The sequence below is a fragment of the Pteronotus mesoamericanus genome, unplaced genomic scaffold, assembly GCF_021234165.1.
Source record: "Pteronotus mesoamericanus isolate MK-2021 breed Mesoamerican mustached bat unplaced genomic scaffold, CSHL_Meso_final contig_2, whole genome shotgun sequence".
NCBI lineage: Eukaryota > Metazoa > Chordata > Mammalia > Chiroptera > Mormoopidae > Pteronotus > Pteronotus mesoamericanus.
The window spans coordinates 21,974,871-22,000,256 of NW_026555084.1; the positions used below are offsets into that span (position 1 = coordinate 21,974,871).

At 42.9% G+C, this 25,386-nt stretch overlaps 4 protein-coding genes across 4 annotated transcripts; all 4 read right to left on the reverse strand.

The window, feature by feature from the left end:
* Window positions 1–4,237: 4,237 nt before the first annotated feature.
* LOC129066609 (protocadherin beta-15-like) lies at window positions 4,238–7,104 on the reverse strand. The gene is given in 4 exon segments (XM_054568310.1): window positions 4,238–5,725; window positions 5,727–6,077; window positions 6,080–6,184; window positions 6,186–7,104. Coding segments are annotated over 4 exon segments (2,397 nt in total). The 5' UTR covers window positions 6,639–7,104.
* A 2,223-nt stretch (window positions 7,105–9,327) lies between these two features.
* On the reverse strand, window positions 9,328–11,853 carry LOC129066409 (protocadherin beta-10-like). Its single transcript, XM_054567947.1, has one exon. It carries the CDS (start codon window positions 11,743–11,745, stop codon window positions 9,358–9,360), a length of 2,388 nt encoding a protein of 795 aa, XP_054423922.1. The 5' UTR covers window positions 11,746–11,853; the 3' UTR covers window positions 9,328–9,357.
* Window positions 11,854–14,035: 2,182 nt separating this feature from the next.
* Window positions 14,036–16,649, reverse strand: PCDHB16 (protocadherin beta 16). The gene has a single exon (XM_054568311.1). The coding sequence runs from the start codon at window positions 16,473–16,475 to the stop codon at window positions 14,079–14,081; it is 2,397 nt and encodes a 798-aa protein (XP_054424286.1). The 5' UTR covers window positions 16,476–16,649; the 3' UTR covers window positions 14,036–14,078.
* Window positions 16,650–21,757: 5,108 nt separating this feature from the next.
* Window positions 21,758–24,265, reverse strand: PCDHB8 (protocadherin beta 8). The gene has a single exon (XM_054568312.1). The coding sequence runs from the start codon at window positions 24,137–24,139 to the stop codon at window positions 21,758–21,760; it is 2,382 nt and encodes a 793-aa protein (XP_054424287.1). The 5' UTR covers window positions 24,140–24,265.
* Window positions 24,266–25,386: the final 1,121 nt, after the last annotated feature.

A 25,386-nucleotide genomic window follows, 5' to 3' on the forward strand; every position in this document is an offset into this window, starting at 1 on the left:
TCATGGTCCCCAGGACCTTGTAATTTTCCTGAGAAGATTGAAAGCCTGAAACAAGGAGAGTGTAAGTGCCTGTTAAACTAAGCAACACCCCATCACTACTTGGCCTTCTTTAGGTGGTAAGGAAAAGGGAAAGTGCACATGAGTCATTGCAGAAGTTCCCTCAGAGGATAGGAAACTGGATTAGCCATGAGAAGGAACACATATAGACAGTGGTTGTAGCACAGGAAGCCATTTCAGTAGATTTCCTTGATATCAATGATCTGTGAAATGGAAGAAAATGAAGTAAAATCTATTGGGGTGGAATGCATCATGTAAGCCTATAATTTAGTTCTAATTTCTCACAACTTACAAAAGATTAATAAATACACAAACACAAACACAATGGCTTTATTTGAAGCAGGATTACTCCTAAAATTGGTTTTCCTCAAGTTCCCAAGATTTATTCTGGCTACAACTATGGTCATCTGCTTTTTCTTTCAGCCCAGAAAAGAGTGAGAGATGAGAGATTCTCTTTACCAATCATAGACCAAAAACTTAGTTTTACTCTGATTAGGACAGCTAAGATCATATACCTGCTACTGAAGTAATCATTCCTTCAAAAGGTATAGAAGTATAGGTGAAGATTTTAGTCATCTCAGAATCTGAAGACCTATCTTTGGTTTTTGCTTTGTTTTAATCCTGTCTCTGACCACCTTTGGCTAGCTGAAGGGCATGGTTGCTACATAATGAGAGAGACTGTTTGGAATAGATGCCAGAAGCTCATCAATGATGTGCATTATAGGAGGTCTCAGAAGTGCTCTTGAGAATGGATGGAAGAGATCTATCTAATAGGTTTGCATTTTTAACATGTTAAGTACAAATTACATTCTTAAAAATGTAAGTTAGCTTATGGTTGAAAAAAATCAATCACTACAAGAGGGTAGAAACTAAAAAATAGGTAGATTGACTACACACAGTTATTATCCTTTCTTATAAAATATCTATTAAAATGACAAGAAATAAAAATGGTATAAATTCAAAAGACTAAGAATGTCAAGTGAACACATTTATATTTCATGACAAAGAGCAGATGTAGGGTCAGCTGGGTTAGCAGTTCCAAGAGATGTCTAAAGTAAAGATCTTTCTTTGGAGATATTCACACAAAAAAAAACTAGTGAATTTGTCTTACATAGCCTCATTTAAGTACAAGATTGGAAGGAACCAAGTGCATAAGGAGACTGAAGTCAGTTGAGGACTAAAAATAAGTTGTTAGTGGGATGCACATTTTAGCAGAGTTGAATTTACTGATCCTCTCATCCTACATAGACTGAAAAGAAACTCAGGGCCAGAGAATTGAAAATCTATTCAAAGGAGAAATTAAAAAGAGTTATGTCTATTTTGGATGACCTTAGGCAGCGATGAGTGCAAGTGTGAGGTGCGAAAGTAAAAACAGAAAGATTAAGTAAAACTATATGCTAAATGGTGAGATTTCTAGCCCTTTTTTTATACAATACTCTCTAATTGTAGTACACAAAGTATATGCCTGATTCCCTTCCTAACTCCCTCTTACACAGAAGATATTGCAGAATTCTAACCTGGAGAATATGAAAGACTCAGATAAAAACTTACACATACTGATATTTGAGGGCCCCTCAAGGTTAATAGCCCTATCCTACATGGTTATATTAGAGCAAAGCCCTGTCATCAACAGGCCTCATATACTCACAAAAAGCTGACTGTCAGCATTATGCTATTTTGTCACTTTCAAATATGAGAAGGGAGACAAGGACTACAAAACATTTGAGGAAGTGCCTACAATGTGACATAAAAAGGCCAAAAACACCACCAAAAAAAAAAAAAGACAGCAGGAAACAGACATAATAAACAGAAGAAAGGTTTTTAAAATGTCTGACTAATATCCCTAGAGTAGTAAAATCTAATAAGATTAAATACTTATTGAGTATTTATTTTGTGTTACTCATTATTTTAAATGCCATATATATGTCATTTAATCTTAACAGTAATTGTATGAAGTATATAAACTTATTGTAAGATAAAGAATAGATTAAGGCTTAAGTGCCCTTTTCTAACATTATAATCTTTGGTAAATTCCTAAATTTTCTGTGATGCTTCCATTTTTAAAATAGGTATAATAGTTTTTACAGAATAATGCATTTTTTCATAGTGCATTTAAAAAGTATAACTAGATTAATTATAGATGAGAAAAGATATATTTACAAATCTATAACAGGATACTGTAAAAACACTCAGAACACAAAAAAGAGCTCTCAAAATTATGTGTAAGCCCCCTCAAATGATAAAACAATTGTCCAAAAAGCAGAGCAAGAGAGAAAGGAAAAATAAGAAAGGGAAAAATAGAGTATGAGAGATTTAATCCAGGAGATCTATTATTTAACTAAAGAGATTCTGGTTAAAGTGAGAATGCAGAAAATTTAAGAGGGAAATTATGAAGAACATGTAATGAGAAAATTTCTCAGAACTGAGTAAATTTCTAAACATTAACAGGGTACATCCATGTGACCACATTAATAAGTAAATAGCTGACACTAAGGTATTTCAGAAATCAAAGGGAAAGTTTCTAATGCACCCCCAGTGAAAAAAATGGGTTGACATTAAGAGAGATACAAATCAGAATGGAAACAAAATAACAGCAACCCTATATGAAATCAATAGAAGGAATAGTGCATTCAAAATCTGAGGGAAAATTATTTTCAACCTGAAATTTTATACCCAGTCAAACTATCAATCAAATGAAAAGAAAATGACAATACCTTCAGAAGTCAAGGTCTCTACATCAATTTTTATAAAGCTATTGAGAGATGAGTGTCAGCTAAATAAGGGAGTGAACTAAGAATAAAGAGTACACTGGATTTTGTAAAAAGGGATCAATACAGAAAAGTATTGAAAGAAAAAAAGCCATAGGATGACAGCTTATAGAACAACCAGTGTAAATGCAGTGGAGATATGGAGGGACCTGGGTGAAAGATATCAAAGAAATAAATATAATTAATAAATAGCTGGTGAACTCAAATATTTAAGGAGAAATATTAATATTCAAATGAGAAATAAAATGAAAATGAATAGAAGTAGAAAGTTATGCATGTATAAACAACAATTATCAGCTCTAGAAAATAAGTTTTTCAAGAAAGTAAATGTAATCATACTACACCCACATGAATTTTGAAATAATCTTAGCTATATAGACAAAAACTACCACTTTAACTAAAAAAAATCCATATGGCAACTCTATTGGAAGAACAGGAGAAAGAAAATTTGCAATGTCTGTATGTGTATTGGTCACTTGGAAAGTAAAAAAGTTAAATTTTTTTGTCATAGGAAGAGATGATTAAAGTACATCTAAAACTGAGTGTCACAATAGAGCAATATAAACATATAATTTTGAAATACTGAGATTAATTATAGATGAACCACTCAAAGAAAGTGTTTGGAGACCAAAAAAATCTATTGTTTTTCTTTATGATTTTAGTACATCGTGATTTTTAAATATGACAGTAATTAAATTTACAAAACAAATGAAAAGTAATTATCTTTCCAAAGTCCACCAATATTTTCAAATTCAAAATTCCAAAATGATTTCAGTAATGATCATATTCATGCATGTTATTACACTTTGTATTAATTGCAAAACATGTTCTGTTTTACATATTAGTAAAGGTAAACATTAGAAAATACCGAGTAAAAGTATTTAAAGGAAATAAAATAATAATATAAACAAGAATATTACTGGAGCCTAATATCACTCATAAAATGATGTTTTATTTTATCATGAACAGAATAATAGAGAAATATTTCCTTTTAATGCTATGATTTAAAACTAGATCACATGGATTTCTAATGGTTAAACATTATGATAGAATAAGATCGGAATTGCACGTATGTCTTCTAACATGGACGAAGTACAAGAGATGGCCGGATAGAATAATGAGTTACAGTCTGTGAAATATACTACCAAAAAATCAAATCCTTAGTATTCTAGAATAAGAAAAAATAATGACCAAGTCATTGTATATTTTGAAAGAACTAAACCTTAAAACAACTATTTAGAAATGGGTATTAAGCTAACTGTTGATTGATGCAAAAAAGATAAAGTAACAGAGCAAAAACATACATATATAGAGCTTTAAAATTGGGCATAATAATTTAACGTGGCATTTTAAAGTAAACTAATATTTATATGGTCATAAAGTACTTCAAAAGTACATGAAAATAATAATTTTTACTGAATATTAAACCCAAAGCTATTTTGAAAGGCAGGGGTTACTTCAGTATTCCTCTCAAGGCCCTGTTCCTGATTATTGAGGAGAATCGGTTTCAAAAACTTGAATTCGCTGGTCCCTGAGCCTCCCGTTAGACATACCTCATACTGGTAGCTCTGGGACAGGGTCCCCGTACCCGTGACATCCACCAGGTGGCCCGGAAAGCGGCCCTCGGGGACCGAGCAGCCACCCGCCAAGCCGGCCCTGCTCCTCCTGCACAGCCGCACCGCCACGAACGCCAGCACCGAGAACAGGAAGAGCGACGACACCGACGCCAGCGCCACGACCAGGTAGACGGTGAGCGGGTCGGCCCGCGCCGCGTCGGCCGCCGCCTCGGGCAGCGGCAGGAAGGGCTGCGAGAAGCCGTCCACCAGCAGCACGTGCAGCGTGACGCTGGCCGACAGCGGCGGCTCGCCGTTGTCCTTGACCAGCACGAGCAGCCGGTGCCGGGCCGCGTCGCGCTCGCCCAGCGGCCGCGCCGTGCGCACCTCGCCGTTGTGCGCCCACACGCCGAACAGCCCGGGCTCCGTGGCCTTGAGCAGCTGGTACGACAGCCAGGCGTTCTGGCCCGAGTCGCCGTCCACCGCCACCACCTTGCTCACCACGTAGCCCGGCTCGGCCGCGCGGGGCACCAGCTCGGTGCAGGGCGCGGAGCCGTTCTGCAGCGGGTACAGCACGAAGGGCGCGTTGTCGTTGGCGTCCAGCACCTGCACGCGCACCAGCGCCTGGCTGCTCAGCGCCGGCGACCCGCGGTCCGTGGCGCCCACGCCGAACTCGAACGCCTGCAGGGCCTCGTAGTCCAGCGCCCTCAGGGCGAACAGCTGCCCGTTGTCCGCGTTGATGGACACGAGCGAGGCCAGGGGCAGGCTGGGGTCGCGGGGCGGCAGCAGCGAGTAGGCGACCTGGGCGTTGGCGCCCGCGTCTCTGTCCGAGGCGCTGACGCTGCCTATGTGCAGGGCGGGGCTGTTGTTCTCGCGGACGAAGAGGGTGTAGGCGGTCTGGGTGAAGGCGGGGGCGTTGTCGTTGACGTCGGAGACCAGCACGGTGATGTTGTGCTCCGTTTTCAGACTTGGGGTCCCCATGTCGGTGACGGTGATGGTGATGTTGTACTCCGCTGTGGTCTCTCGGTCCAGAGCCCCATTTGTAACTAGGGTGTAGAAATTCTCTTCTGTTGGTTTCAGGAGGAAGGGAAGATCATCCTGGATGGAGCAAGTCATCCTTCCGTTGTTCCCCGAGTCTCGGTCTCGAATCCGAAACAGGGCCACTTCTGTCTCTGGGGAATTTTCCGGAATGGGGCTGGTAAGAGATGAAATAGTCAGTTCCGGGGAGTTATCGTTGACATCCACCACCTCAATAGAGACAGCGCATTTTCCAGAAAGTCCTCCGCCATCAGAGGCATCTATATCCAGCTCATAGGAGGATATGGTCTCAAAATCCACGTGCTTTGATTAGTCGGACTTCTCCTGAAAGGCTGTTCACTTCAAAAGTTGTGCTTATCTCCTGAGAACTGTAAGAAAGGGAGTATGATATCTCTCCATTTGTCCCCGTGTCTAAATCCCTAGCTGAAACCTTGATAACTAGGGAACCTACAGGGCTGTTCTCTGGAACCTGCACTTGGTAGAGCCTCTGTGCAAACTCAGGGGCATTGTCATTGACGTCCAAGACCAAGATGTGGACCCGGGCGGTGCCAGACCGGGGTGGAGAACCGCCGTCCAGCGCTGTGAGGGTCAATCTGAGCTCAGCCTGCACCTCGCGATCCAGCTCTTTGTCCAGCACCAGCTCGGGGTATTTCCTGCCATCTCTGCTGGATTGTGGATGGAAACGTGGAAATGAGAGTTGGGACTGATGTTGTAGTTTTGGACGTTGTTGTTGCCCACGTCCAAGTCTTGGGCTTTTTTCAGGGGGAAACACGGTCCCAGGAAGGCTAGTCTCTGGGATTTTCAGCGTCATTTCTCTTTCAGGGAACTCAGGAGAATGATCATTTATGTCTCTCACCAGTAGCTCAGCTCGAAATACTCCCAAAGGTTTTTTCAGCAACACTTGGAAATGCATTACACATGGATCAGCGGGGCCACACATGCCCTCCCGGTCCAGTTTCTCATTTACTGTCAAGTTCCCGGTCTGCAGATCGAGCTGTAAGCGGGGTTCGTTATCCTCAGTGACCACCCGGGCTCCCCGTGCCGCTAGCTCTCCCGCTCCCAGCCCCAGGTCCTTGGCCAGGTTGGTCACAAGCGTGCCGCTCTCAGTTTCCTCCATCACGGAATAGCGACGGGATTCCCAGCCAGCCAGAGCCACTTCCACCAAAAGAAAGAGAATCACGACTTGCCTTTGTTTAGGAAAGCGCTCCCCTGCGGCCTCCATCTTTATTCCACAGACACCTTTGCAGGAACTGGGCCCAGCTCCGCGTTAGGGAGCAATTGCACTGAGACAGCGATGAATCTCCCGCTTGGTAATCTGTCTGGAAATGTCATTGAGTAGCATAACCTGGAGGCTTACTGGTCTTCTCCTCCGCTTAGAGGCTTTTCTCCTCCGCTAGAGATCTGAGGTAGAGGTAGTTGAATTTCCTGGGCTTTTTTTTCCCCCTTTTCTTTTCCCCACGCCTTAGCCTGCAGCGCCACCATGCGTTGCTTTTGAAAAGAATTCCTATAATTGTATTCTCATGTATTTGTAATAATCTAGTAATGCCAATAATCTATAGGGAGTTTGGAAATGTCTTGAGAATAGTAAAATTATCAGAAATCCATGCAATTTAAACTATTTCTTCCATCATTCAAAGTTGTATTGTTGATATCTATGTACTGATGCTGAATACATAAGTAAAAAAACATACATAATTTCTATTTTCTAGAACCTGTAGCCTGGGTAGGGTGCTCTGAGTAGAACTGAGAGGTGAAAGGAGACTCAATAGTGATCAGTCGTCTTGTAAAAATAATAGTGTATACCTGTATGATTTCCTCAAATTCTCTCAGCAAAACAAAGGATGAATTTCTCTAGATTTTCTTTCACCTTTTAGGCAGCTTAGTGCCAGAATTGTGGTTCTAATTGTTTGAATCACATCAAGGAAAAAGTTACTAATTGGTTGCAGTTTACATACCCTTTCTACAAAACCAGAGAATTATGATTTTATAAAGCTTTCACACTATGGGGAAATGCACATGGGCACTTCTATAGCTCTTTTTAGCATTGATTACTATCAGATATAGCATATATGCACATGTTTAATTATTTCTTCTCTGTGTAAAATTTGAGTTCCAGTACTTTGTTTTGTTCACTTTGAGATCCCTAAACAGCTAGTTCCTGGCACAAGGTAGGTGCTCAATGATTATTTGTTGAATAGATCAATGGATAAATCACAATTAATTAAAATTTTTTGACAGGTGAATTCTCCTCCTAACATAAAAGCCCACTTCTTTTAGCTGGCATCTGAGTTTATTAGATGAGACCCCATGTTCTAAAGTAGCTATTTTCTATGTTCTTTTGAATAGTAACTTAAAATAATTCTGAATAATCTAAAATGTTTTTCATCAAATGGCAAACTACCGTGACTCCCCCTAAACAAAAGGATACTTTATAAAAAAAAGAAAGAACATCACAGCTAGGCCATAGTCATTCCACAAATAAGGCATACATTTCTTTCAAACATGTTATTTCACACTAATGCTATTGTGACACTAATGATATTAAAAACTATTTGTAATATAGAATTTTCTAAGAATTTCTGATAAACACTCCAGAAACTGTACAATTTGGAAATATCTGTCAAGTCTCAAAATATGTAGCCTGACAAAAGCTTGTGCTTGTCCCTTACAGACTACTAATATTCCAACATCTTTTGACCCAAATATTGTTAAATTTAGATGATGACCACAATTTTTAAATGTCAAAATAATAGTAAGTTTCAGCCATACAAGAATATCTAAACATGCTTTTGACAAGTGTAAAGCCCACCTAGCTACCTTAATTAGAGCAAAGTTTACTAAAAGAGCACTTGCTTCCAAAAACCCAAGGGAGAAAGCACACTTGGGAGAGACTAAACAATGTACAATGAGGTTGCTCTCTGGGCACCTCCTTCCTTCTTGTCTCTAAGTAGGTTGATTTCCTATACTTCTTTCCATGTATTTAGCCAACATGATATTGTTTTCTTGTTAAGTTCCTAGCAAAGAGACCACTTTATATCTGGTTTCTAAAGCCATTTTTTTTTAAACAGAGAGAAACAGATTGGCACAGCTTAGGTCAGCAATGTCTACTACTTGTCTGTCTGAAATCACAAAAAAAGATGGTTTGTTAAGATAAACATGGCTGCGACAGTAGACATCTACTGAAGGGAGAAGTTTACAGAAAGAGATAGGTGGGATCTATTATTATAAATATTTGCAAATAATCGAATACACTTTCAATATAGTGACTGGGAGATGATTTGACTTTGGGTGGTAGGCACACAATGCAAAATACAGATCATGTATCAAGAAATGTACACTCAAAATTATATAATCTTATTAACCAATGTCACACCAATAAATCTAATTAAAAAGAATACTCATATCTATCATGCACTGAAGGTTGATGTAAAGAGGTGAAAATATTTCAAGTGTGGAAGAGTGTAGTTTTTCTATTTAATACCACTGTGGAAAAAAACATGCATCTTTGCAGACATTTCTCCATTTAGAAACTTAAGACAGGCAGGCAGAAATATATTAAATTGCAGATAGACTAATGCTCACTATATTTGTATCATGCTTGTCTCCTAAGAAACCACAACATCTATAATTTTTAAATTGTTTTTGGACAACATTCAAACAGAGTATGGTGCTAGGACTATCTCCAAATCAATAGTGGTTGATGATGAGAAGTTGATAAATTGAATATTCACGACTTTTTACTAATGAAGTTGTAAGTTCTTTGTCCTAATCTAAAAGAACCGATGAGAATAAATACAAGTATGTACTTAAAGTTTCTAATCTCCTTAACTGAGAATATGAAAGCAAATAAATTCTATGAGGATAAAAATTGGTAATGGAGACATAGTATATTTAGAAAGAACTAACCTTCATCTTGAATGCGCTGAAAAATTAACAAATCCCTAACTGAATCCAAAACGGTTTACAAAATTTGGGTTTTCCTCCACACCATTCATAGATCCCGGGTGCTTGGAGGCAACAGACTTCAGGAACTTGAACTCGCTGGTGGTCCCTGAGCCTCCGGTCAGACACACCTCATACTGGTAGCTCTGGGACAGGGTCCCCGTGCCGCTGACGTCCACCAGGTGGCCCGGAAAGCGGGCCTCGGGAACCGAGCAGCCACCCGCCAAGCCGGCCCTGCTCCTCCTGCACAGCCGCACCGCCACGAACGCCAGCACCGAGAACAGGAAGAGCGACGACACCGACGCCAGCGCCACGACCAGGTAGACGGTGAGCGGGTCGGCCCGCGCCGCGTCGGCCGCCGCCTCGGGCAGCGGCAGGAAGGGCTGCGAGAAGCCGTCCACCAGCAGCACGTGCAGCGTGACGCTGGCCGACAGCGGCGGCTCGCCGTTGTCCTTGACCAGCACGAGCAGCCGGTGCCGGGCCGCGTCGCGCTCGCCCAGCGGCCGCGCCGTGCGCACCTCGCCGTTGTGCGCCCACACGCCGAACAGCCCGGGCTCCGTGGCCTTGAGCAGCTGGTACGACAGCCAGGCGTTCTGGCCCGAGTCGCCGTCCACCGCCACCACCTTGCTCACCACGTAGCCCGGCTCGGCCGCGCGGGGCACCAGCTCGGTGCAGGGCGCGGAGCCGTTCTGCAGCGGGTACAGCACGAAGGGCGCGTTGTCGTTGGCGTCCAGCACCTGCACGCGCACCAGCGCCTGGCTGCTCAGCGCCGGCGACCCGCGGTCCGTGGCGCCCACGCCGAACTCGAACGCCTGCAGGGCCTCGTAGTCCAGCGCCCTCAGGGCGAACAGCTGCCCGTTGTCCGCGTTGATGGACACGAGCGAGGCCAGGGGCAGGCTGGGGTCGCGGGGCGGCAGCAGCGAGTAGGCGACCTGGGCGTTGGCGCCCGCGTCTCTGTCCGAGGCGCTGACGCTGCCTATGTGCAGGGCGGGGCTGTTGTTCTCGCGGACGAAGAGGGTGTAGGCGGTCTGGGTGAAGGCGGGGGCGTTGTCGTTGACGTCGGAGACCTGCACGGTGATGTTGTGCTGGGTTTTCAGCCTGGGGGTTCCCATGTCACTGACGGTGATGGTGATGTTGTATTCTGCTTGGCTTTCTCTGTCCAGTGCTCCTTCTGTCATTAGAATGTAAAAATTCTCGACAGAGGGTCTCAGGAGGAATGGCAGATTATCTTGAATGTAGCAAGCCATTTTTCCATTTTCTCCAGAATCTCTGTCCTTTATCCTAAAAACAGCCAGTATTGTCTCAGGAGAGTTTTCAGGAACGTGGTTAGAAAGTGATGACATGATCAGTTCAGGGGGATTATCATTAGTGTCTAATACATCAACCAAAACCATACATCTTGCTGAAAGGCTCCCACCATCGGTTGCCTGGATGTTGATGTTGTAAGACTTTACTAGCTCATAATCAAGCAACACTCTGAGGATGATTTCCCCAGAAAAAGGATTGATTTGAAACGTTGTTCGAATATCTTCAGAAGCATCAAAAAATGAATAGGATATGTCTGCATAAACTCCAGAGTCTATATCCGCTGCAGAGACTTTAGCAATAAGGGAACCTACCAGGCTGTTCTCTGGAACCTGGAACTGGTAAATTGCCTGAGAAAACTGTGGGGCATTGTCATTGACATCCAGGATCACAACGCGTATGGTGCAGGTCCCAGACCTGGGTGGAGACCCACCATCAAGTGCAGTCAGTGTTAAACTGAGCTCTTGCTGCTTTTCCCTATCCAGTGCCTTGTCCAAAACTAGCTCTGGATATATCATGTCTCCATCACTGTCATTAATTTTAATATGGAAAAAAGGGTTGGGGTTGATGGTGTAGTTTTGGATACCATTAGGTCCTCCATCTGAATCCTGCGCTCTTTCTAGTCTAAATGTTGTCCCTTCAGCTGTATTTTCTGCTATTTTTAAGACTGTTTCTTTGTCCTGAAACACTGGTGAATGATCATTTATGTCCCTGACCCTCAGCTCAGCCCGGTAAATCTGAAAGGGGCTATCCATTAAAATTTGGAAATACAGCACACAGGGCTCCATGGAGCCACACAGCTTCTCCCGATCCAGTTTCTCATTTGTGAGCAAATCCCCAGTATGAGAATCCAGGAGCAAATGTTGTTTGTTATCATCAAAAACCACCCGGGCTCCCCTAGCAACCAGCTCCCGGTCCCCTAGTCCCAGGTCTGTTGCCAGATTGACCACAAAGGATCCTCTCTCTGTTTCCTCTGTCACCGAATATCGTCCAAACCCAGATCTTGCCAAGGATACTCTCCAAAACAGAAAGAGAAACAGGACTTGCCTTTGTCTTGGGCATCGCCATCCTCCAGCCTCCATAGCTTCTTCTGAACAGGTCTTTTGTCAATATTGGTCACAGTCACAGCTCCCAGCACAAAGAAATAGCAGTTGCAAACCCCACACCTACACCACGTAGTAGCAGGGGTCTGGGTTTTTCCTGCAATCTTGAGCAGCTATGGCTTTTCTCTCAGCTGGCCCACCTCGTTCTTTTTTTTTTATTGGTGACTTCAGCGTTCCCAGCTTAGTTCTTTATTCTGTCTCTTTAGCCTGCAGCGCCACCGCCTGGCCTCCAACAGACTCACATGGCTGTACCCAATTTGTGTGTGTATTTATAAATTTCTTCTTCAGTGGCTTATTTAAATATTTCATTTTTCTTTTGTTTTGACAGATATAATGTTGAGATAGAGAACTGTTCACATTGTTAAGTTTTTTTTCACTGCTTCATGGGGGAAAGTAAAATATTCAACAGTTGCCAAAAGAATGTTTCTAGCAGTTAACTCTGTGCCCCTCATTGTGCTATATTTGGTTCTGTATTAGGCTTTTCCCCACACCTGAAACTACCCCCATGCAATGTCAGGAACCGAAGGGAAATTTGTGGTGACTTCTGAGACCCCAAATAATAGGTTTTCCTTTTCCAGAAACATTGTGGATAAGATCACCAAGAACTGACAAAATCTTGTTTCCTACCTTCTTCAACAAATTTCTTCAAAACCTACTTACATTGCCTAAATAGAGTCATCACTCTAATCCAGAAGAAAGCATTTAAGTTTTCCCTCCTCTGTGCTTTCATAAAAGCTTGTACAACTTCCCTATGAATATTATTGTTTCCTGTTTCATGCCAATCTGTCCCTTCTTAAGTATGGAAACTATGACTTCATCATCTTTGGCTGGCAAATCAGACACTCACTAAATGCTTGCTGCATTCAGACATGGGTAATGAAATCCGAGTAGGATAAAAACAATTTTCAGTGCCTTTACATTCTTACCATTTAAAAATTGTATTCTTTCACTCACTCGTTATTTGCAGCTTTTGTTCCTCTTCTCCAATGTCTTTGTTTTTCTTACATTAACTTAAAAATTACTTGCAGAACTAAAGAAGGAATTGACCTTTATTTTAAAGTCCCTCTTAGTTAAAATCTAGTGGGATCTCATTTCTCATTCACCAATGAAAGGGAGGTAAAGAGTAGACCACACTTATGCAATTCTGACACCACTGAAAGTAAGAACAGCATTATAACACCTGCTTCATATAGAATTTTATTCAAAGGCCTAGTATGGAGAAAGAAGCTCTATTTTTTCCATTATGAGTAAGAGATACAGAATAAATTGAGGTATATTATACAGGGAAAGAACTAGATACTGCAAAAAAAAAACCCCACTCTAATTGTTGAATATAAAAGCCACATTATGTAAACCTCTGTTTGATGATTTTTACTGGGTTTTGTTCAACTGAATGGGACTGCATTATTAGCCATTAAAAAGTAATAAGGATCTCTGATTTTTCATACAGATTAAAAGCAAAACATTATTAAATATTTCTATGTGGTGCTGTAAAATGGCTAAACTTTGCTTTTCTGGCCTCCAAACTTAAACACATATGCATACATTTGATGTCCTACAATGCTGTCTATTCTTATTTTCAGATAAAGCTGATTAGATAATTATTTATCACATCAAATCAGAAATATTATATATTAAAAAGGGAAATACCAATACAGGAAAAGTAAAAATTTTTTGGAAAAAGTAACAGTTTCAGAAAATTGCTATAATGAAAACTGAGGTTGACAAAGCAATAAAAATATCATTAAAAAATAGGAGTATCAGATAATAACTACACAAATAACAAGCAGCAGATTATTTTAATAATTGGAGTCCTAGAAAAAGGGATGACTAAAATGAAAATGTAAATAGAAAGTCAATAAGAATATTTATAGGGTGGAAAAAATTTAATGATATTAATCGTGGAGGTAAAGCCTACTTCATTCATTGGCATTCTATTGAGAAATTGTTGACTGGGCTGAAGTGTGAGAAAAAGGAAACTTCTGAAGTTAAGCATAAAATAGGAAATTGGGGATAAACCGAATAGAAAAAACAAAACAGCCCCTTATTGGTGGTGGGCATGTTTGGTTGACAAGATATATTAGAAGTTAATGTCTTTATTAAATAGGTTCCTATCAATAATTAAATCCCAAAGCTATTCCAAAGAAGGGATTTTATTCCACTTTACTCCCCATGCTCTGAGATGTGAGATGGGAGATAACTAGTTTTAGAAACTTAAACTGACTGGTACCTGAATTTCCCACGAAAAACTGCTCAGTGTCCCCAGTTTGCCAAGAATAAAAAAAGATTAAATAAATGCTTAAAATAATTTTTTATTGGATGTTGAATCCAAAGCTATTCCTAAAGTTCTCACTTTCCTTTACATTCCTACCAGTGTCAGGAGCTGGAAGGTTGGGAATAATCGGCTTCAGAAATTTAAATTCATCTGTCCCAGTACCTCCCATCAGACACACCTCATACTGGTAGCTCTGGGACAGGGTCCCCGTGCCGCTGACGTCCACCAGGTGGCCCGGGAAGCGGGCCTCAGGAACCGAGCAGCCACCCGCCAAGCCGGCCCTGCGCCTCCTGCACAGCCGCACCGCCACGAACGCCAGCACCGAGAACAGGAAGAGCGACGACACCGACGCCAGCGCCACGACCAGGTAGACGGTGAGCGGGTCGGCCCGCGCCGCGTCGGCCGCCGCCTCGGGCAGCGGCAGGAAGGGCTGCGAGAAGCCGTCCACCAGCAGCACGTGCAGCGTGACGCTGGCCGACAGCGGCGGCTCGCCGTTGTCCTTGACCAGCACGAGCAGCCGGTGCCGGGCCGCGTCGCGCTCGCCCAGCGGCCGCGCCGTGCGCACCTCGCCGTTGTGCGCCCACACGCCGAACAGCCCGGGCTCCGTGGCCTTGAGCAGCTGGTACGACAGCCAGGCGTTCTGGCCCGAGTCGCCGTCCACCGCCACCACCTTGCTCACCACGTAGCCCGGCTCGGCCGCGCGGGGCACCAGCTCGGTGCAGGGCGCGGAGCCGTTCTGCAGCGGGTACAGCACGAAGGGCGCGTTGTCGTTGGCGTCCAGCACCTGCACGCGCACCAGCGCCTGGCTGCTCAGCGCCGGCGACCCGCGGTCCGTGGCGCCCACGCCGAACTCGAACGCCTGCAGGGCCTCGTAGTCCAGCGCCCTCAGGGCGAACAGCTGCCCGTTGTCCGCGTTGATGGACACGAGCGAGGCCAGGGGCAGGCTGGGGTCGCGGGGCGGCAGCAGCGAGTAGGCGACCTGGGCGTTGGCGCCCGCGTCTCTGTCCGAGGCGCTGACGCTGCCTATGTGCAGGGCGGGGCTGTTGTTCTCGCGGACGAAGAGGGTGTAGGCGGTCTGGGTGAAGGCGGGGGCGTTGTCGTTGACGTCGGACACCTGCACGGTGATGTTGTGCTGGGTTTTCAGCCTGGGGGTTCCCATGTCACTGACGGTGATGGTGATATTGTACTGGGCTCTTTCTTCTCTGTCTAGTGCTCTCTTCGTTACCAAGGTGTAAAAGTTCTTGACTGAAGGTTTTAGAAGAAAGGGAAGGTTATCCTGGATGGAAGAAATAGTCTTCCCATTGTCCCCGGAGTCAGGATCTGAAACACTGAAAACAGCGACTACAGTCTCAAGCGAGTTCTCTGGGATGGGGCTGGTCAGTGCAGAGATGGTCACTTCTGGGGCATTGTCGTTCACATCCACCACCTGCAGGAAAAGAGTGCATTTTCCTGAAAGACCTCCCCCATCAGTGGCCTTGATGTCCACTTCGTAAGACTGAACTGTCTCAAAATCTACTTGTCTTCTCAGTCGAATTTCTCCTGTCGTAGGATTTACTGCCAGAGTTTTGCTAGTATCTTCTGAAGGCCGAAAGAGTGAGTATACTATTTTTCCATTGACTCCGCTATCTAAATCGCTGGCAGAGACGGTGACAACCAGGGAGCCCACGTTGCTGTTCTCAGGAATCTGCACCTTGTAGAGCGGCTGCTCAAACTCAGGGGCGTTATCGTTGATGTCCACCACTTCAATGCGCACCCGGGCAGTCCCATACCGAGGCGGAGAGCCGCCGTCCAGCGCTGTAAGCGTTAATGAGATTTCAGGCTCCGCCTCCCTATCCAGCTCTTTGTCCAGCACCAGCTCCGGGTATTTTCTGCCATCGCTGAGATTGTGGGTTAGAACTTGAAAATGGGGGTTAGGGCTGATTTCATAGTTTTGGACATTGTTGCTTCCTACATCCAAGTCCACAGCATTATTCAGAGGGAACGCCATTCCTAGGGGGCTGTTTTCTGGTATTTTTAGAATCATTTCTCTTTCAGTGAACACGGGAGAATGGTCATTTATGTCTTTCACCCTTAGCTCAGCCTGAAATATCTCCAAGGGATTTTCCATCAGCACTTGGAAATGTAGCACGCAAGTCTCAGTGGAGCCGCATAGCTCCTCTCGGTCTAGTTTCTCATTTATGAGCAAATCTCCAGTCTGAACCTTGAGCTGCAAATGCTCTTTGCGCCCCTGAGAAATGATACGGGCCCCGCGGCTGGACATCTCCGCCAACCCCAATCCCAGGTCTTTTCCTAGATTTGCCACAAAGAATCCTCTCTCTGTTTCTTCCACCACTGAATAGGGCCCTAAATCGGCGCCCACCCCAGACATGCTCAGCAAAACAAAGAAAATAAGGACTTGCCTTTGTCTCCGATTGCGCATCCATCCAATCTCCATTGCTCTTTCCTGAAAATTTGGTTCACAGGAGCTTCATGTATGTATACCCAAGATCCTAGCAGCCCGGTCCTGCCTTCCAGAATGGCAAAACTATGCCGAAAATAGAGTTTTTAAAAGAGGTTTCACACTCACTTTCGCTCTGGCTGAGAAAGCTATTCGTTAGCTTCCAGGCAGTGTGAAACTGCCTGGATACCGGAGCTACGTAGGCAATTCTATTTTCCATCATTTAACCTGCAGCGCCACCATGCGTTCTCACTAAGTCTTACATTTTCTGGTTTAATATTGGATACAAAATTCTCCTAATGTATAGAAAACTTGAGTAAATTGTGCTCTGTACTATTAAACACTGATTTCTAGTGTCATGTGGTTTTTGTGCATTCAGATAGAACTCTGTGTTGTTGCACAGGAGAAGTACAAAGAGCAAACTGTCATTTATGTAACTTTAAAGTTGTTGAATGATGATTAAATAAAATAATTTAATTAACATTAAGCTGAAAATGACATACATTTTGGGACAAATTTTTTCAAAATAACATTGGAACAGTTTCAAATACAAATTTTTTATGGTAAATATTATAGAATTACCAATGAGTGAACACTGCAAAATTGCAATCAGTGATGGTTCTAAAGAGAATGTGGAACCAATGCCTTGTTAAAGAGTAGATTACTTCTTCTTTCCAACACCTAAATCTGAAAACTGTGAGATTTTGCAATTTTCAAATTAATGAAAAATTATTTTCTGAATAAGAAGGTCTCAAGGTTTTATGCCTTGCCAAGCTTTCAGATCCTTTTTTTTAAATTATCATGACACAAATAATTTGTTTTATTCTTTTAAAAACATCTTTAATGAAATAAAACTTACATACTATACAGGCAAACCATTTATAGTGTATAATTCAGTGGCTTTTATATATTCACAGAATAAGGGATCCATCACCACAATTTTAGAACATTTCATTACATCAGAAACCCCATACTCTTCAGCTATGTCATCCCCTTATCCCCTTATCTCCTTATCTCCCATCCCTCCTGCTGCAGGCCCTGATAAACCGCTTATTTACTTTCTGACTTCCCTCTTCTGGATTTTTGCATGAATGGAATAAAATAATATGTGGGCTTTTGTGACTGGCTTCTTTTACTCAGCGTGATTTCAAGGTTCATCCGAATCATGGCATTTGTCAGTACTTTATTTGTTTTGTGGTGAGACAATATTCCACTGTATAGATACATCATATTTTGATTATTTATGCTTCTGGGTTTTTTCCTCTTTTTGAGTTTTTCCCTCCTTTTGACAATTATGAATAATGCTGCTATAAACATTCATATACAAATGAATGGACATATTTGATATAATGGGCATATTTTCATTTCTCTAGGAGTAGAATGGCTAGCTCTTACATTGTCTGTATATTTAATTTTTTAATATTTTATTTATTTTTAGAGAGAAGGGAAGGGAGGGAGAAAGAGAGGGAAAGAAACATCAATGTGTGAGAGATACATCATCAGTTGTTTCTCCTATGGCACAACCAGGGACCTGGCCCTCAACCCAGGCTTGTTCATTGACTGGGAATCAAACCAGTGATCTTTCATCTTTTGGTTCACAGGTTGGTGCTCAATCCACAAAGCCACACCAGCCAGGGCATAATATTTCTATGTTTAATTGAGTAACTGTCAGATTGTTTTCCAAAGCAGCTGCACCATTTTACATTCCCGCCAGCAGTGTATCAGTATTTTAGTTTTTCCTCATTCTCCCAACACATGCTGTTGTCTGACATTTTGATCCCAGCCATCCTAGTGGATGATGTTGATTTGCATTTCTCTGATGATTGATAATGTTAAACATCTTTTTCATGTGCTTATTGGCCATGTATATCTTCCTTGGAGGAATGATGTCTTTTCACATCTTCACCCATTTTTAAACTGGGTTATTTGTCTTTTATAATCAAGTTTTAGGAGTTCTTTGTATGTTCCAGATACAAGTCCTTTACCAGATTTATATTTTTTTGTTCAGTTTTTCCATTTCTAATATTTGAGTTGCATTTCAGTGTAGACTTATGATATCTTTATCCATTCAGTGTTTTTGTTAATAATTTTCCAAAATTAGTTAATTACCTTATCTGGAATTAAACCATGTAATCAATGAGGCCTAAACTCCTGGTATAAAGAGCTTTATGTTCCTTCCTTTGGCCACAAGTGGTACTACTAGACTGGGTGATTTTCTTCCAAGCAGCCAACCTGTGGTAGGCTTGTCCCATCCAAAGATGTGCACACCCTAATTCCCAAAATCTGTAAATATGTTATAATACATAGCAAAAGAGACTTCACCAATATAAGTAAGTTGAAATCCTTATAAAGGGAAGATCATCCTGGATTATTGGAGTAGGCTATTGTCACAGGGAAATATGACTACAAAAGAATAGTAAAGGAGATACAATGCGGCTGACTTTGAAGACGGAATAGTGGGGCCATGAGTTAAATAAGGTAGCCAGCATCTGGAAACTAGGAAAGACAAAAATGGACCCTCCTCTAGAGCCACCAGAAAGGAATGCATTCCTGCTGATGCCTTGATTTTAGCCCAGTAACACCCATATTTGAGATCTGATCTATAGAACTATAAAGTAATATATTTGATTGTTTTAAACAACTACATTCGTGGTAATTTTTATAGCAGCAATAGAGACCTAATACATAACACAAGCATAGACTCTCATGCACCCAGCAGCTGAGTCAACAAAAATTTATCAATCTTTAAGAACAGTGTTATCACAGCAAATGCTGAAGAATGTCTGATTCAGTTCTGGCAAACAATTCTTTCAGAATAAAGCTGTTTATAACCCCCTGACATATTTTTCCAGCATACTTTTTCAGAAGAGTTTCCAAATACATGTGGTTAACTTAAACAGAAAATAATTGGAACCTGTCATTTTTCCTATTAAATTTCCAGAATATCTAAATTATTTAATGAAAAAAATTTCTTCACAACATTGCCTATACTTTTCTGAAATTATTTCATTTAGGATTAATACCAGAATACAATTACTTTTAAAAAAAATGGTACACTAAAATGAATACAGTATATTTACTTTGAACAAGGAACTTACAAAGATGTATACAATAAAGCAAATTTCAACTTTCAAAAAAAAGTGAAAAATATACTTTAAGGGTGCTGGAAAAACACTGAAGGGCTAGTACAAGAAATTAAAGAGATACAACCATAGGTATTTCTACTCCCTATGCAGGCATTCATTTCTGCAATAATGAATATGGTATGTTGAAGAATGTACAGGAAGATATTTGGGCTGATTTGTTTATAATGAAGATCAATTGTGGTCCCTGACCTAGCTAGTTGAGATAGTAAGTGCTTCTATAAGAACTCTGAGTTTATTGGTCCAGAGTGGTGTGGCCATTAGTTTAAAAACAAATACAAACTATAGACCAAAATTTACATTTCTACATAGGAGTCCTGTTCATGGGGTAGATGGATTTCATTTCCTTGGTTAGGAAGACAATGCTACCAGTTAACATCTGCTATTATAGCACATGGATTAAGAACCGGGGCACTCAATTCAAGTAGACTTACAATATATTTCAAAATTTTCCTTCTATTACTCAGAATTGTGAGCAGTTTACTTAACCTTTCTTGACTTCAGTTTCTTATATGTAAAAGAGGGGACAATATGCCAATTCTCTTAAGGTTTGGCAGAGGATTAAAAAGACAATTAATGTAAAGCACTCTGTGCACTACTTTTGACTAAATTAGAAAGCAAGAAATAAAAATTTAAAACAGGTCAGTTAGCTCACATTTTATACTTAAGATCTATGCATTTTTGCTTATTATGTAATATTTTATTTTAAAAAATATTTTATTTATTTTTCAGAGAGGGGAAGGGAGGAAGAGAAGGAGAGAAACATCAGTGTGTGGTTGCCTCACAAGCGCCCCCTGCTGGGGACCTGGCCTGCAACCCAGGAATGAGCCCTGACTGGAAATCGAACCAGAGACCTTTTGGTTCACATTCTCGTGCTCAATCCACTGAGCCATACCTGCCAAGGCTGTTACATGATATTTTAATGAAAAACCTTAATGTTAAAGCATTAGGATTGATGCTTTAAATGATGATAGCTTAAATGAAACAGAAGTACCTTTATTTCTCAAAAAAAAAAAGGGGGGGGGCAACCCAGGAATGACATAATGGCTTTGTGATCATCAGGGATGTGCATATCCTTAAAGTTTATGCTGTATGGACCCTCCCCATCCATTATTTCCATTCTTATTGTTGCTTTATGGCCCAACATGTTTCATTGTGTTCCAACCATGATTTACACATTCTAAATGACAAGGACTAGTTAGGAAAGGATAAAAAAGGGACCCCTTCCTAGATGAGTCATCTTCTTTTAAACAGCTGTGTTGGAAGTCTTCTACAACATCTGTACATACATCTCATTGACTATAACCTAGTGAAATGCTCCTTTCTAGGTGGCAAGGAGGTTGGCAAAATGTATTTTTTTAATAAGCACCATAATGCCCTAAGTGGAATTTAGGACCTGTTAGAAACTAGGAAAGATACCTGGATAATGGAATGGCCACTGCATTTTTTCTGTCACAGATTCTCAATATTTCTCAAATGGGAAAATCAATTTAACTGCTATGCTATTTCATCTTACTAGATAAACACCGTGTAGCTTTTTCCCTCCTCTGAACATCAGTGAAACTAAATGGAAAGTAATTAAAATAATTAAGTTAAAATTAACACTGATATATTAATGAAAAGAAGCATGATCAATATAAAATTTTAAAAGAAAACAGTATCAAAGACAAGTACTAGGAGGTCAGAATAAAGCAAGGGCCAAATTCTCATGGCACAGGTTCTCCTCCCTTCCTGGTTAGACATACTTACATGTGCAAGTGCATTACTGCTTTTATATATCTTCTAAGTTTAAAAACTGATAAACAACTAAAAGTCTCAACAAAATACAATCAACTATACAGAATTAGCTTTTCATTGTTTTCCCCTAAGACATTCGTAAGCTATTCCAGAACAAGGATTTGTACAACTATTGACTTCACCAGTCTCTTAAGAAGCAAGATTTAGGACGATTCATCTTTTAAAGTAATGAAGGAAAGATAAGATACCATTCTTTAAAGCAAAGGAATAATATAAGAGAATTTGCAAGGAAGCTCAGTGTAATTTAAAAATTCATAATAGGTAGCCAGAAAAACCATCATCTTGAACTTAATAATTTTAAGTATTTGGAATAAGATAAAAAATTGATGTCACTGAATACTAAAAGTCATTCCTAAAATTGGGGGTTTCTTCTACTTCTGGCCCAGGGTAATGGCCCTGGGAAATGGGTAAAATAGGCTTCAGAAACTTAAACTCGCTGGTCCCCGAGCCTCCCATTAGACACACCTCATACTGGTAGCTCTGGGACAGGGTCCCCGTGCCGCTGACGTCCACCAGGTGGCCCGGGAAGCGGGCCTCGGGGACCGAGCAGCCACCCGCCAAGCCGGCCCTGCGCCTCCTGCACAGCCGCACCGCCACGAACGCCAGCACCGAGAACAGGAAGAGCGACGACACCGACGCCAGCGCCACGACCAGGTAGACGGTGAGCGGGTCGGCCCGCGCCGCGTCGGCCGCCGCCTCGGGCAGCGGCAGGAAGGGCTGCGAGAAGCCGTCCACCAGCAGCACGTGCAGCGTGACGCTGGCCGACAGCGGCGGCTCGCCGTTGTCCTTGACCAGCACGAGCAGCCGGTGCCGGGCCGCGTCGCGCTCGCCCAGCGGCCGCGCCGTGCGCACCTCGCCGTTGTGCGCCCACACGCCGAACAGCCCGGGCTCCGTGGCCTTGAGCAGCTGGTACGACAGCCAGGCGTTCTGGCCCGAGTCGCCGTCCACCGCCACCACCTTGCTCACCACGTAGCCCGGCTCGGCCGCGCGGGGCACCAGCTCGGTGCAGGGCGCGGAGCCGTTCTGCAGCGGGTACAGCACGAAGGGCGCGTTGTCGTTGGCGTCCAGCACCTGCACGCGCACCAGCGCCTGGCTGCTCAGCGCCGGCGACCCGCGGTCCGTGGCGCCCACGCCGAACTCGAACGCCTGCAGGGCCTCGTAGTCCAGCGCCCTCAGGGCGAACAGCTGCCCGTTGTCCGCGTTGATGGACACGAGCGAGGCCAGGGGCAGGCTGGGGTCGCGGGGCGGCAGCAGCGAGTAGGCGACCTGGGCGTTGGCGCCCGCGTCTCTGTCCGAGGCGCTGACGCTGCCTATGTGCAGGGCGGGGCTGTTGTTCTCGCGGACGAAGAGGGTGTAGGCGGTCTGGGTGAAGGCGGGGGCGTTGTCGTTGACGTCGGACACCTGCACGGTGATGTTGTGCTGGGTTTTCAGCCTGGGGGTCCCCATGTCGGTGACGGTGATGGTGATGTTGTACTCCGCTGTGGTCTCTCTGTCCAGCGGTGTCTCTGTCACCAGGGTGTAGAAGTTTTCCAAGGAAGATTTTAGGAAAAAAGGTAGATCGTCCTGAATAGAACAATTTACTTTTCCGTTTTCTTTCGAATCAAGATCTGAAACACTGAAAACTGCAACCACAGTCTGAGGCGAATTCTCAGGGATCTGTCTGGTAAGTGCGGACATGGTCACTTCTGGGGCATTGTCGTTCACATCCACAACTTGAGTCAGAACAGTGCATTTTCCAGACAAGCTTCCAGCATCTTTGGCCTCAATATTGATCTCATAGGACTGAACTGCTTCGAAATCAAGTTGTTTTTTCAGTCTAATGTCTCCTGTCAGGGGGCTGAGCTCAAAGGTTTTGCTAATCTCTTCTGAAGCCTGGAAAAGTGAATAGGAAATCTCCCCATTGACTCCTATGTCTACATCCGTAGCAGAGACCTTGACAACCAGGAAGCCTATGGGACTGTCCTCAGGGATCTGTACCCTATAGAAGGGCTGCTCAAATTCAGGGGCATTGTCGTTGATGTCCACGACTTCAATGTAGACCTGAGCGGTGCCAGACTGGGGTGGTGAGCCACCATCCAGCGCTGTGAGGGTTAACTTGAGCTCAGGTTCCTCCTCACGATCCAGGGCTTTGTCCAGCACCAGCTGGGGATATTTCTTGCCATCGCTGCGTTCAAGGGTGAGGACTCGAAAATAAGAGTTTGGACTGAGTATATAGTTCTTAATATTATTTTGGCCTACATCTAAGTCCTGAGCATTCTTCAGGGGAAATGCGGTCCCAGGAGGGCTGCTCTCTGATATTTTTAGCGCCATATCGCTTTCCACGAATACCGGAGCATGGTCATTTATGTCTATTACTTGTAGCTCAGCTTGAAAAAACTCTAAGGGATTTGCTAGCAACACCTGGAAACGCAACACACAGGGTTCTGTGTGACCGCACAGTTCCTCGCGGTCCAGTTTCTCATTTAGCAACAAATCCCCAGTCGCCTGATCCAGCTGCAAATGCAGTTTGTTCCCTTTGGAAATGACCCTAGCCCCCCGCCTGGAGAGTTCCTTCTGCCCCAGACCCAGGTCTTTCGATAAATTGGTTACAAAAGAGCTTCCCTCAGTTTCCTCCACTACAGAATAGCGCCTAAATTCAGCGCCCGCCTGAGATAAGCCCATGAAGAGAAAGAAGAAGAGGACTTGCCTTTGTCTGCGAATGAGCTTCCTCCTGGCCTCCATTGTTCTTGTTTGGTGCAGCCTCTGGCAAGGCTGGGTCCGCTGAGCTATGAAGAACTCAGTACCTGAGACTGATAATTGCGCAGGATACTTCAGAAATATTCCAGCGAGTAGTCCTTTTTAGAGGACCCAGTCCTTCTGTGACACCCTTGTTTCCCGAGGGTTTCCAGGCTCTGCTGGTGAGTTTTGCCTGTTGGAGCCGCAGTTGCGGTTCCGGTTTGCACCTCCTTATCCTGCAGCGCCACCACGCGTCCTCACAGGATCTTATATTTTCTGGGATGAAAATGGATGCGCTATTTCTAACCTTGCCTGTATTGTAGTGGTTACAACACTAACTTTACTATCGCTGGACCTTACAGTGCAGACAATAGTCTGAGGACCACACAAGAGAAATGACATTAGTAGGAACTTTTTACCTTTAATAATGCTGAGTTTGGAACAAAAAGAAAATATTGATGTAACAGCCTGGCTGAGAAGAAATATATGTAGAAAAAAATTAAATATATAGTTGGAGTAACATAGAAACTTTCAGAATATACTTTTATTGCCATGGACTATGGGAATGATTAGCAGCTCTCTATGAACCTTGGAAAAAATATGTAAACTCTGCCTTAGTTTTCTCATCTGTAAGTTGGAGATTATAATAGTACCTACTACACAGGGCTGCTGTGAGTTCCCCCCATACAAATGAGGAAGCTGAGGCAGAGACAGATTAACTTTATAGACACACACATAAACCAGGCATGTAATTTGATGCCACCAGGTAACTGAGTTTGCATGAATCCATTGCCATGACTAGAAAAACAACCAATATTCATATGGTAGAAGAATACATGAGCAGGATTAGCTCAGAAGTTATCATGTTAAATCATGACACAAGGAAAGGCTGGAGAGTTTTTCTAATAGAGGTATAATCTGTGATAGCAGCGGAGATTCTGTATTCAGAAGGATCGTCTGTTTTTGTTAACTCCTCTTCTTACAGTGTCAATTAAAAAAAACTTTTATTTTGAAAAATTTCAAACCCCACTAAGAATAATAGTATGATGAACCCACAGAAACTCATGGCTAGCTTCAACAATTATAAATATTTTTCCAAAATTGTTTCTGTCCCTAACATCTTCATATCCCAAGCAAACTAAGTTTTCAACTATAAATATTTCATTACACACCTCTAATTTTTAATGAGCTAAAAAATTACAATGCTATATCATACCTAAGAAATTAGGTTAATATTATTTAATATGCATCTA

Bases quoted from the DNA above. Each gene is read 5' to 3' on its own strand.
- LOC129066409 (XM_054567947.1), bottom strand. From the start codon at position 11,745: ATGGAGGCTGGAGGATGGCGATGCCCAAGACAAAGGCAAGTCCTGTTT.
- PCDHB8 (XM_054568312.1), bottom strand. From the start codon at position 24,139: ATGGAGGCCAGGAGGAAGCTCATTCGCAGACAAAGGCAAGTCCTCTTC.
- PCDHB16 (XM_054568311.1), bottom strand. From the start codon at position 16,475: ATGGAGATTGGATGGATGCGCAATCGGAGACAAAGGCAAGTCCTTATT.